Source organism: Protobothrops mucrosquamatus, unplaced genomic scaffold (genome assembly GCF_001527695.2).
Source record: "Protobothrops mucrosquamatus isolate PMUCROS unplaced genomic scaffold, P.Mucros_1.0 scaffold160, whole genome shotgun sequence".
Classification (NCBI taxonomy): Eukaryota; Metazoa; Chordata; class Lepidosauria; order Squamata; family Viperidae; genus Protobothrops; species Protobothrops mucrosquamatus.
The window spans coordinates 756,690-770,518 of NW_015386524.1; the positions used below are offsets into that span (position 1 = coordinate 756,690).

Genomic DNA, 13,829 nt, shown 5'->3' on the forward strand with positions numbered 1-13,829 from the left:
TATTATTATTATTATTATTATTATTATTACCACCATTGGCATTAACAAAATCATCATTGCATGCTAAGTACAGGCTTGAGTACAAAGCCTTTATCTGAAATATTTTATAAAAAAATAAACATTCCTGCATAAAATCAACTATTTTTAAAAATAATAATAATGACAAACTGCATATAGAATATTTATGGATTACAAACAAGATCAGGCAATTTGAAAGATGGTTTATAGTCAAAATTACATTTTACATTATTGCAACTCCTGAATTACTCTATAAATGCAACATTTTATTTTAGGAAGAAATAACTTTCTTTTAAAGAAGAATGTCCCCCCCTTTTTTTAACCTAGAAAGACTTGTGAATTGACACAGAAAAAGACAATTTGGTAAATCAAGCAATATGGCTCCATATCTATGCATATTTCCATTTTCCTTCAACTCAAAATATAGAAGGGATCGTGATTACTTAGATTCAATGGATTGGGAGCAAGTCACATTAGAGCTGACCAATGAAATAAAAAGACTTTCTTTATCCATGATTAAACCTGGATCCAGCTCAAGAACTTTTGAAACGTGTAAAGTTCTGACTCTTTCCTTTATAAACTGCAGGTATAATGCATACATTATTGTTGAACTTATATTTTTCTGTGGGAAAATTCTTAGTGCAATGGGGCATTTGGGAGCATTTAGTGCAGTGGGGGCATTGCAGATCAGAAGGAAAGATACATACAGGTCAATACTATGGCTAACTGCTTTGTTTGTTGATCTGTCCCATGATGTTTAATAAAAATATTATCATATATGAGATATTCATTTCTATATTGACATAATGCTTTTCCATTTACCTATTTTACTCACATATAAATGACAGATGTATAAAAAAACCTGCATTCCAGCATAAGTTTCCGAATACCCACTATATAAAAAACATTCAGAGTTATTTCATTTAGAAATTTCCCTTGATAATACAAGGAGCAATCATTGGTGTTTGGCCATGGTCCAAATACCCTAATCCAACATTCTTTCCCAAACGAGAATGACAAATTTAGATAGACCATTTCAAGCAAACCTTTTTCTTAGGTTTCCATTTAAAGGGAAGTAAATAAATGAAAACACGGAACAATGTCCTAAGATTAATGACTAGCAGAAGCCTCGGCTCTATACATGAGCCAAGATGGAGGCTCGGTGGCACCGAACATACAGGAAACAAATTTACAATCACAATATATATAAAAAAAACAGATTGCAATCTGAAGAATCAGTGAGTTCCCAACAGTTATAGTAAATTCTTCCAAATTATTCTTATGAATGCCAAGTGTCCATAATATAATATAAACTTTTCACTTTAAAATGATTTAAAATTATCTTACTCAGTTATATGGGATAACTGAGTTTGACAGATTCAATACTTCTCAGTGAATAGGAGTATTTGAATGGCTCTTCTGGCAAAAAATAAAGGATCAGCATTTTCACATAATATAAATTTGTAAAGGCTTTCATGAAGAAATAATGCAACATGCAGATACCTTCAGACCTGAATCATTGTTCTGACAACTACTATTGCTTCCTTTTAAAAATTCTAACATTTAAATGTTACATAGACCAATCCTGTTGCAAAAGGCAGCTTTACTTGGAACAGGTTATATTCTGCAACAGTACCTTTAACATTATTAAACAAATCTGCATATCCTAATTCCTTGGGCTCAATAGGTGGATAAAATGCCAGATCCAGTCTAAATTTCTGTCTGACATAATTTATTAAATTTATGTCAGAAAATAACATAAATAATTTATTAAATTTATATGCAGCCTGACACCCAGGGACTTTGGCAATGGTGGGATTCAAATATGTGAACAACCGGTTCTCTATGTGGAAGCCGCTTCCGGAAGTCCATTCTGGGCCTGGGCAACAAAAAAATAGCTACCGGTTCTGCCAAAGTGATGCGAACTGACTGAATCCCACCACTGGACTTTGGGCACTTTACAATTGTTAAACATTTTTAAACCAAGAAAAATAGACAAAAATAGACAAAAACATCACAAGATGAAGGAACAATGGCAAAATAAATAAAATAGTTGCTATACAAATAATTCTTTTTATGATCCATAATTTTTAAATAGTGAATTGCTGCATTACCTCAGGAACTGAGGCAGGTATTATGATAAAATATTACAGGTAAACCTCATCTAACAACAGTAACTGGGAGTGGCAATTTTATAATTAAGAAAACTTTAGTGAAACTGCAATTGTGCTTACAATCTTACTTCAGCTGTCCTTTGCTTTACTAACGTGCAAAGTTGTAAATGGAAGGATTGGTTACATAACTATTTTCTCATCACTATCACAATTGTGAATGGTCACTGTGCAAGGCAGTCACTAAACAAGGACCATCTGTATATCGTCACAGATCATAATCTTGATAAAGAAGTGGTGATGAGCCAGGTTTAATCTAATTTTAAAAGAAAAGGGAGAATCCTGAGAATCGATCCTAAGCAGTAATTATTATATCTACACACAGAAACAAGATTATGACTTAGTAACAGAAATATCATCTATAGCAATAGCATCTCACAGCCATCCTTGATTTATCTTAAAAATGTTAAGGAGAGTTGGAGATAGTTAATAGTTAGATGAGAGAGCAGGAAATCCTAAACTGCAGATTATTCTGCCAAGTTGAAAAAATAACCTGGAAAAAGGCAATGTCAGACCACTTTCATGCCATGGCCAAGAAAACTAGATGGATGCATATGTGTAATTAGTCAGAAGTCTAACTTTACTAAAGAAAGTCCTTATTTTTTTATATCAAATTCTCTCAGAAACACCTAATGTTAATTCAGTGGGTTCATCTGCAGATTTACTTTACTTGGGTGTTATTCATAGTTTTAGATATGATTTTTTTTCACCTGAAAATAACTGCTTAGGAGAAGAAGTCATATGAACTTCCAAACTGTTTGTGTACTCTGAACTGTAGTGGTAATTAACTCAGAAGTTAATATGTACTACTCAAGTCTCTGAAATAGAATTAATATTGCTATCCCTAAAAGTTTGTATTTCCTTTTATTACTGCATGGATCTGTTTCTCCATATCGAGGTATCCAGATTTCATCCCTCCATCTAAGTTCCCATCCTTTATGGGCTGAAGGCTTTAAAGGTATGCCATGCTTGACCTCCAACTGTGCAGAGGTGTAAGGCTTGGACTCAGCTCTGGCACTGTGCATTGTTGCTGTTATCTCACCACCCTCCTCTAGCCTTCCCAGCCTATCTTTGGATGCTTGCCCGGCTTGTGTCTGAGGCTGTGACACATGTTCCCTTCTCCTCACAGTGGAGAGATTATAACCAGCCAGGGCAGCCTCAGCTTTTATAGGAGCAACCAGCAGACTGAGCGAAGAGAAAAAATCCGAGAGAGAAAACCTATTTTACAATTGTTTACACATCCTGGAAACACAGCTTGGGTCTCAGCAAAAGTTCCAAGTCTGAACCAGGAACAATGACACCTGGACAGATGAATGCCATAGTACACGAGAAGCAAACAGCAACAGGAGAATGGTCTGCCACTATGTTTCCACATGAGCCTTCCACTCCAGCACCGGCCCAGAAGTGCCTCCCAGATCAAGGTAAGGTCTGGGAGATCAGGCATAAAGAAACCAGTCTCCCACTTTTTTCTTGTCTTTCTGCAGGACAAGTAGGATGCTTTTTTAATTTTATTAGCTAAAACCAATGCAAACATACAAATGCCTTAAATATGTAGTATTTTGCATTCAGCACAAATTTACTTTATGCACCTGAGCCAACTGCATTTTCTTAAATTGATACCTGTCTGAATAATTTATTTCAAATGAAAGGTTTGGGTACTTAAGCAAAGCATTTCCAGAATGTTTGCCATTTATGTTAAAATGCAACTGCTTCCCATTATCTCTGCAAGAAGGACCCATTTTGCAAAAAGATTCTATATTTGTTGTGACTGATCTGTTTTATTCTATAATGCATTTTCACCTGAGTAATAAATTATATGCAAACTGTTATATATACCGGTATGCATTTTGTTCAGAACAGGGATAGCCATACATTTGGGAGATAATACTTTGGGGCATCCCTAAAGTAAGATTAAGCCACCTGTATAACCAATTTCATTGAACCACTGATTTCTCCATCATGTATACAGATAAGTGTCACTTCAGAATTGTTTGCTTCTACTGCATTTGATGGAATTTCCTTTGTTAAAAGTATACAAGATTTAAATTTTAGATGCACCAACTGCACATTTTTCTATCACTAAGCATTGCAATTGTCAATTCACTGAAGTTCAGAATGTTATCCTAGTAAATTTTTAAAAAAATCAGTGCATAATAACTACATTATGTGGTTAGGTGAATATTATGGTCTATGGAAAATTTAAAAACTCAACTCCTATCAACAAAGCATTATAAAATGTTATGAAAATTACATTGCACAATGATTGTGATTATTCATAATTTACATATTCCTAGTCCCTGAAATGCACCCAGGAATACCAAAATTCTTCAGAATTCATTAATTAGAGAATTTCAGTGTAAAATTATTTTTACTGATACTTGAGCCAAGAACCAAACACATTGATTTCGTCTAATCTATTGTACTTCTATTCTTCTCTTTCTTCCTGAATGGACTTTTCTTGAAACAAACAAATAAACAAATAAATACTGGGAAAATATAAAAGCCAGTATTATCTGTAACATTTCATGAAAATAACAGAGAAAATATGCAAAATTCTTGTTAAAGTGTATTTTATTTTATGAATACCTTAGTACAAAATGAAGGTTACAATTTCTTGTGATTCATTATTTCTTTGTAAAGTATTTTTATTGCACATCATCAGTAAAATCACCTACAGTAGACCAAGATGCAACACAATGCTTATTTTTACTTTTTCTATTATATATTTTATATCATTTTTATTAAAGATTTTTGAAATGAAGACAAAACCAATAAAAACTAATATATGTAAGAAAAAAAGAAAAATAAAGAAATAAAAGAGAATGCTAAAATGCAAAAACAATAAAAAGAAAAAGAAAAGAAAAGAGAGAAAACATACAGTACAAAGTAGCTTCCATTCTTCTTTATAGCAATTACAGGAGCAATTATAAATTTACCTCTTATGCTATAGTTAAATTATAGCTCTTTTCTTTCTATAAGCTATCCTGTCTAACCATCAAAACCATAAATCATTTCCTGTTTTTCTGTTTTGCGAAAAAAAAAAAAAAGTCTATAAGAGAGTTCCAGTCAGCAATAAATGTAGATAACTGGTTTTTTTTCTGATCAAAGAAGTTTAGCTAGTTCATCAATCATTAGTCCATCGTTGGTAGTGCTGAACTTTTCTATCTTTGGGCATACAACACTCTTGCTGCAGTTGTCATGTACAAAAACAAAGTTCCATAACTTTTTTTAAATGTTTGTCCAATAAACCCAAAAGAAAAAGCATGGGTTTCAATCTTCTGAATCAATGTATGCATTTTAAAAAGCCAACACAGTGCTAGGCTGCATTAACTGAGGGATAGAATCAAGATCACGTGAAGTATTAATACCACTTTACAATGGCTTGGTAAGGCCACACTTGGAATACTGCATCCAGCTTTGGTCATCACTATGTAAAAAAGATGCTGAGACTCTAGAAAGAGTACAGAGAAGAGCAACAAAGATGATTAGGGGACTGGAAGCTAAAACATATAAGGAACAGTTGCTGGAATTGGATATGTCTAGCTTAATGAAGAGGAGGATGAGGGGTGACATGAGAGCAGTTTTCCAATATCTCAGGGGCTACCACAAAGAAGAGAGAGTCAAGCTATTCTCCAAATCACCTGAAGGCAGAACAAGAAGCAATGGATGGAAACTAACCAAAGAGAGAAGCAACCTAGAACTAAGGAGAAATATCCTGATAGTTAGAACAATTAATCAGTGGAACAACCTGCCTCCAGAAGCTGTGAATGCTCCAAAAACTGGAAGTTTTAAGAAGAGACTGGACAGCCATTTGTCTGAAATGGTATAGGGTTTTCTGCCTGAGCAGGGGGTTGGACTAGATGACCTCCAAGGTCCCTTCCAACATCATCATCATTGCCGTTGTTGTTATTATTATTATTATTAATGTTATTATTATTACATTTATTATATACACTACAAGTATCTATGCTACCCAAATCTCAGGTCATGTCCTAATTCCAAAGCGTTCTGTTCCTCAGAAGTATCCACTCTTTCATCTAAATCTAAATAGCAAACTTCAAAATACAGTTTTAAATCAGGTAAACTCAGTACTACTCTTTGCATCTTGTAACACCTTATATCTAACTCATGGTTTTTCACTTGTACATACATTTAGATATAACCTCTGCCACTTTTTAAATGGTACATGAATTGCCAAATGAATTATTGTCAAAAAAAAAAATCCTAGGCAAGACCCTCATTTTTATCACATAAATACTCCCCCAAAATATCAGTTGTAATATCTTTCATCTTAACATTATTTGGTTCACTACACAGTCAGCCAAATGCGCACACTGGATTTGTCATTTTTGTCTGCCTATTGAATACTTCTGAAGGACCTGGAATATTATTAAATTTGTTTGCCACCCATCTGGTCATAAGGCAACTGTTTTTTTAACGTACCTTTTTTAACTTCAGTCCATGTCTTAACATATTTGGAATTTTATATTTATACTATGTCTTAATAAAGTTATTGTGAAATAATATGCAGTTCATATTTATCATGGTGACATTCAGGTAATTTACCTTCTTTGCAATCTTAAAATCCATTTTACTTATCAGTTGTGTTTGATCTTCTATTTTTGTTAACATCTTTGTCTTTTGTTTATGAAACTTAAAGCCTGCTAATTCTTTTAATTTGTCCATTAATAAATTGGCTTTAGTATGGTGCCTGTTCCACGTTCAGTGAACAGATAAGGTTCCATCCAAATCTTATGTAACTGAACATTAATTTTAAGGATGATAATTTCAGGGAAATATAAAATAAGAGCTATGTACTACTCAATGGGTTTGATTTTTTTAGTACTGTGCAATTTAGAAATTATAAAGGCCAGTTCACATAAAAATTGGGCTCTTGACAAACCCAAGGAAAGAGGGACCATAATGCAGAGACAGGCAGCTCAACATAAAAGTGGGGATGAGAAGCCTGGCGAAAGCTTGGTGGAGATGTTCTCGTTGCAAGAATATCAATATCTTATTCTTACAGGATTGTGCTGGTGGAACACAAGGAGTTGGACAGCAAAGCAAATTAACATGATTAACTGAAGGTCCTTTGCTTGAAAAAGTAGATTTTATATTTTATCACTTAGTGAATTTCTGCAAGAAAATTCCTTGCAGCATTTAATCATCAGATCTTACTGTATACAATTACTAAATATTCTTATTTATATATTTATAGCATGAGCTTCTTCCTTAAGAATTCAAGGCTGCATTCATAATTCCTATCTTTAACTTTATAACCATATTAGAGTAGACTGAAAAAGAGTGATGGTACACAGGTTATTCAGTGAACTTCACAGTTGTGCATAGATTAATATCCAGAGCTCTCATTATTGAACACGTCTAATCCTACCTGAGAATTAACTATGACTTTCTGATCATAGTCATACTTATTTTGAGACATGAACAAAGCCCATGGTCTGTGTTAGGACTGTAATTTTCCTCTCTCCACAGGAGTTCAGCTACAGGAGACAAAAACAGGGGCAGGGAGAGATCGTTTTGTTTTGTTTTTAACAAAAACCTCATCTGGGAAATCAAAAGAAACAAGAATCAAAACCTGAACATCACTGTCCATCATTAAGAGCAAAAAAGAGGGGGGGGGGGGGAAAGGACATTCTTGTTGTTATGGAATGCTGACAAAGCTAAAAAGATAATTGGAACCAGAAATGGATTAGATATATTCACAGAAGATCTATCTATCAACACCTCCTAGCGATAGTGTAATACAGAGATTAAAATGGTACTTTAGCCTGCAACAGCTGAGAACTGAGAGGGAACAATAGTAGAATGAGAAACTATAGAGGAAAGGGTGATATGTTTATCTTGGAATTGGTACGTGAGGAAAAATGCTTAAGCCATCTTTCACGTCACAAAGATATCTTGTTCCAGCTTAAGTGAGTGGAAAAGAACACATGTAAAAGCTGATAGTTGTTTAGTTGACTTATGTCTCTTAATACAATGCGCATGATTTATGTTTAGTGAATTTCTGATAGCAGATTCAAATAAGCCTTTTTCTGTTACCTGAGCCAAAAGCAAGTTAAATAGGCTCTGCTTTTGCATCATATTTAACTAAGGGGGAGGGGGAGAGAAGGTTTTGTTCTAGGCAAAATGTATCCAGTTAAATAACTCCTAGTCTATAAAGATTTAATTTTATGTTTGCCAATCATAAGAATTTTCCTGTGTTGAACAAAATTTCTGGAGAAAAGGCTATGCAAATCAGAAAACATGTCTGAGAAAGGCAATTACAATTCTCCCTCTTAAAAATTTCTATTGTTTTTGCAATTTTATTTCCCTGCATTGCCTCTTCATTTATTTATATATTTAGGACCAGGGCTTTTTTTGTAATAGAACGCACTGAAATAGAGTTCCGGCACCTTTTTTTGACGGATTTTCCAGAGTCACGTTCTTTTCCTATTGTTGCCCTTCCTATCCTCGTTTGCTTTTGAAAATGCCCTCCTGGTGGTATGGTGTGAGCAGGGTCCCCTCTGGCACTGTCTGCCTCCTCTAGGAGGAGCCATGAGGCACTGGAGCAACACAGCCAGAGTGTGGCTAGATTGGCTGGGTCAGACCATGTGGTGTGTAAGCCGATGGTGGCAGTGGGAGACCCATAAACATGGAGGCCATCTTTCACGAGAGTGAGCCTTTTGCCTTCCCTTACAGAAGATAGGATGTGAGGTTAAAAAGAGGCGAAGCGAGAGGATAGAAGGCGGCTGGTGTGGAAGCTTGCCCGACAGCAAAACTTTGCTGTTTTGGTTCCTTGGGTAGTTCAAAGGCTGGGACGTCTACAAAAATCTCTTTTTAGTCTTTTATACTTTATATTCAAACTGCAGAGGGGAAGAATAAGAATAAAGCCAATGTCTTGTGATTTGGAGGTATTGTTATTATTAATAATAATATATATTAATTATGTATTGGTCAGATGTAAAGGTAGACCTACAGTATGAGGTTTAATCAGATCTATTTATTAAATTGGGTTTCACTTAAAGGTAAATTAAAAGTAATCTGTTCACTGTCAAAGTTTCAACTTTAGTTTGTTTCAAGTCAATATCCATATTAAACTCCAAATGTAAATTTTTCCACCTTGTTTGACAACTTCTTAAAAATAATTCAATCTTTTACAAGCAACCAAATTTTGTTTTATTGGGCCAATTTCATTCCACATAGAAAGCTGACATTTCCACTCATTAAACTACAGTAAATGGATATGCCAGTGGTAAATATCCCAAAAGATTGAATTATTACCACATGTGGTGGGAATGCCCAAAGGCACAAAAAATTTGGAATTTATTAAAGAAATGGCTGGAAGAAATCTTGCTAATAGATATAGAGGCCAAGTTGGAATTTTTTTTATTGGGAATTATAGAAAGAAAATATAAGAAAGATATAAATTATTTATTACTGCATATAATAACAGCGGCACGAATAGCCTTCGCTGAAAAATGGAAAGAGAAAGATATTCCAACCGAAGAGGAAATATTACTGAAAATTTTCAATTGCGCAGAAATGGATAGACTTACATTGGAACTCAAGGATAAAAGTGAAACTAAGTACTACAAAACCTGGGAACAATTTTATGATTGGATAGATAACAAGAGGGTAGCCAAGACAAATGTATAGTGTTAGAATAAAATATGGATTATAGACAAATGTATATTTAAAAGATAAACGAATATACAGAAAAAGTGTTAATATTATATTATAAACAGCGAGCAAAGCTCAAGAACTATATGTCTATATGAATACTAACATTGCTGTAAAGTGACGGAAGATGTATGGAACCAGTGATGTCATATCTATGTCCAATGTGTTTTTAATTTTGTATTATTAATAAAATTTCTATAATTTAAAAAAAAATATCCCAAAAGATTAATAAAATGCCTTCTTGTCATTTAAAGCCACACAGCGCATGGTAACATTAATAGTATTAACTTACCTTGAACAAAATCCTAGTCTTTTAGATACACTAAAAATTGAAGATTTTTTTTTTTTCAAATATAAAGGTAAACCTTGTAGGAGTAGGCGAGGCGGGTTGTATGATGTGTGTGAGTACTGGCACCTTTTTTTTTTTAAAGCACTGTTTAGGACAGTTATATTTAGTGAAGTGAAAAATAACTTATTCATTGCCTTAATTACAGTAACATGGCCATTATTAAATATATTGTAGCCCCTCTTGATTTTCTTCTTTTTTTTGCACTGAAATTGTTCAAAGGAAAAATGTATTTATATCCTGTCTTTATTTTTTATATATAAATAAGGCAATGGACATACCCAATACTCCTCCTTCCTCCTATTTTCCTCACAACAACAATCCTATAAGATGGGTTGGGTTGAGAGAAAGGGATTGACCCAAATTCATGTCTAAGACAGGACTAGAATTCAAAAATCATCTTGAACTGATTTCTAGGCTGGCTCCTTAACCACAACACCAATTCTAGCTAGTTGTAAAAATATTATTTGAGAAAGGGAGATTAGCATACAAACTTCTGTCTACTTTTTCTGTACATATTGTAAGAAAGAGCTAACCCTATTCCTCTTGTATTAGGGTATCTGTCCAATTTGAGGCTGTCATGTATGCCTGTGTCTGTGTGGTTGTTTTATACCACTTTATTCAGTTTAACTTTCACTGATCAATAAGATTAGAATTATAATGCTTTTGTGATCTAAAAATGTTTTAAGAAATATTAATGTGATATTGCAGTTTAAGCAGGACATACCATTGAGTCACAGTGATAAATACAGCAGTTGAAGAAATTGTAAATATATTAAGTAACCAGATCTGGGCGGCAAAAGTCTGGATGACATCAGAAAGCTTTAGGTATCTCTTTGCTGTCATCTAGAAGTCAGCTAGATATTTTCAGTCCAGATCTAGGGAAACCAAGTTTCCTAATCCCCTGAATTTAAATTGTTCCTCATGCTGGAGAGAGCTTGCAAACTCCAGATTAAGCCCAAATGAATTGTGATAAAGATTAAGCTACGATCAATTTGTGGTGATATGGGTGGCAAATAAATTTAATAAAATAATAATAATCAGTTCTAATGATTGGAACATCATGCAGTTTTCTTGATGCACCTGCTGAACACCATAGTGAGGGGCATTGCTATCCTACACAGTTGTTTACAAATTAACTGGACAAGTGGTTTTGACCTCGAAGTGGTGTAAACACTGTTTCTATATTTTTGAGAGCTGGGCCCCCTAAGTGTGAGATTTTGTCTCAGCAGGAGTTCTAGTATCACTGCTCAGGAGCAAACAGTGGCATCCAATGCCACATCAGCATTTTTTTTCACAAAAAAAGTGAACTTACCTCTCAGTTTGGAGTGCAAACAACCCTTTCCCACCTCCCTTGGTGACTGCTTAACACTGATACCAATGGTCCACAGATTCCTACCTAAACATAGGTTTCTTGCAGAGAAAATGCCAAGCCAAGTTACATTCTAAAACTAGAGGTGCTATGTAAGTAAGCTGGCCTGGAAACCAAACTCTGTACTCTGAAAAGTCTTCTTACTTTCATAGATGTAAATGGACCAGTTAAGGTTACTTAGAGGAGAAAAAAGATAACCAATCAGCAAATGCTCAAACCTCTCTTTCTCGGACTCTCTCTCTTCAATTTTAATCTGATACATAGTTTTAAACTCTGATTTCACAGAGTTATAATAATAATTTTTATTTTGCGGTCACAGACCAAAATGCAAGTACAACAAAAGAAAACACAAGAAAAATATATCACAAACAATTAAACACCAGAAGCCTTGGCTAAAGGGAATTACAACGTTCTCCTCTGATAGTTACAGCTCTTAAAAGAAATTTAGAAACCTGAGAAGTAATATAGGAGGAGCCATCCCCTAGACAATATAAAACCAAATTACTAACATTAGAACCAGAGGGATCAATTCCAAGGAGAGACAATAATTTAATTCTGCCTGTGTTATACATAGGGCAGTATGATAAGACATGCTCCACAGTTTCAACTTTGGCCCTATCACAGGGGCATAGTCGCTCACTAAACAGGAGCCTCTTAAATCGCCCATCGAGTAGTGCTGAGGGCAAGACATTGAAACGGGCCAGGGAAAAGACTCTTCTATATTTGGGGATGGTTAGAGTATAGAAATATGAAGCCATCCTCAATCCATAATTATTAGAATGGCTGAAGATCAAAGGGGAGCAGGTTTTGTTGGCTCTGGCTCTTAAATATTGCAAAATTTCACAGAGTTTAAGTTAATGTCTATGTTTTTATATAATCACAACAACTTTGAGAGCTGGGTTTAAGTGAAAGACATTGATAAGATTAGTAGCAATTCTGCAAGATGAATAAATACTGAATGTCTGTAGCTCATAACTATATGAGCTACAGTGAACCATATAGGTTCAATATAATTGTTTACAGTGCAACATTTGATGCGACTTTATATTTCTGTGACAAGGGTTTTGCTTGAAATTTTCAGTGCAGAATTTTGGTGACATATTGAGAGGTAATATTATTTTAAGGTGAGCTTAATTATGATGATATATTCATTGTAATTCTGGACACTGACTTTTCTCCTTTAGACTAATTTCAGAAAAAAGTAATTCCAATCTGAAGAAAAATTATACTTGTACTGCATAATTACATCTACATGTCTTTTAGACATTTTCCTGCAATTAAAAAAGAGAGAGCAAGAATAAATATGGCTAGGAGGATGGATAGAAGGAAGGAAGGAAAGAAGGAAGAAGGAAGGAAGGAAGGAAGGAAGGAAGGAAGGAAGGAAGGAAGGAAGGAAGGAAGGAAGGAAGGAAACCTGAAAAATGAAGTTACACTTACATAGAAACCCATTGTCTATGGAGGTTCTCAGTCATCCAGGTCATAGTTAACACACAGATGTTTTTTTACGAGGCAATTGGACTTTCTGGTTTTTCTCTGAAGACATTTGAAGCTTCTTGGATGAGAAGCGAAACATCTTCAAAGAAACACAAGCAAGTCCAGTTGCCTCATAAAAAAGCATCTTTGGGATAGTAACCCATTGGTTTCTATACAATATTACAACAACAACAACAACAACAACAACAACAATAGTAATAGTAATAATAAAGTTGGAAGGGACCTTGGAGGTCATCAAGTTCAACCCCCTGCTCAGGCAGGTAACCCTATACCATTTCGGACAAATGGCAGTCCAGTTTCTTCTTAAAAACTTCCAGTGTTGGAGCATTCACCACTTCTGGAGGCAGGTTGTTCCATTGGTTAATTGTTCTAACTGTCAGGAAGTTTCTCCTTAGTTCTAGGTTGCTTCTCTCCTTGATTAGTTTCCTTCCGTTGCTTCTTGTCCTGCCTTCAAGCGCTTTGGAAAATAGCTTGACTCCCTCTTCTATGTGGCAGCCCCTGAGACATTGGAACACTGCTATCCTGTCCCCCCTCATCCTTCTCTTCGTTAAACTAGACATACCCAATTCCATCAACCTTTCCTTATATGTTTTAACCTCCAGTCCCCTAATCATCTTTGTTACTCTTCTCTGTACTCTTTCTAGAGTCTCAACATCTTTTTTATATCGGGGTGACCAAAACTGGATGCAGTATTCCAAGTGTGGCCTTACTAAGGCATTGTAAAGTGGTATTAATACTTCGCGTGATG

At 34.8% G+C, this 13,829-nt stretch overlaps 1 protein-coding gene across 1 annotated transcript in view; it reads left to right on the forward strand.

Moving 5' to 3' along the window:
• The first annotated feature begins 3,458 nt into the window (after positions 1-3,458).
• The window catches only part of LOC107285333 (uncharacterized serine/threonine-protein kinase SBK3-like), a 20,657-nt gene continuing 10,286 nt past the window's right edge, over positions 3,459-13,829 (forward strand). The window contains exon 1 of the mRNA XM_015813510.1: positions 3,459-3,610. Coding sequence (XP_015668996.1) covers positions 3,484-3,610 — 127 coding nt within the window. The 5' untranslated portion in view covers positions 3,459-3,483. The remainder of the gene's footprint in view (positions 3,611-13,829) is intronic.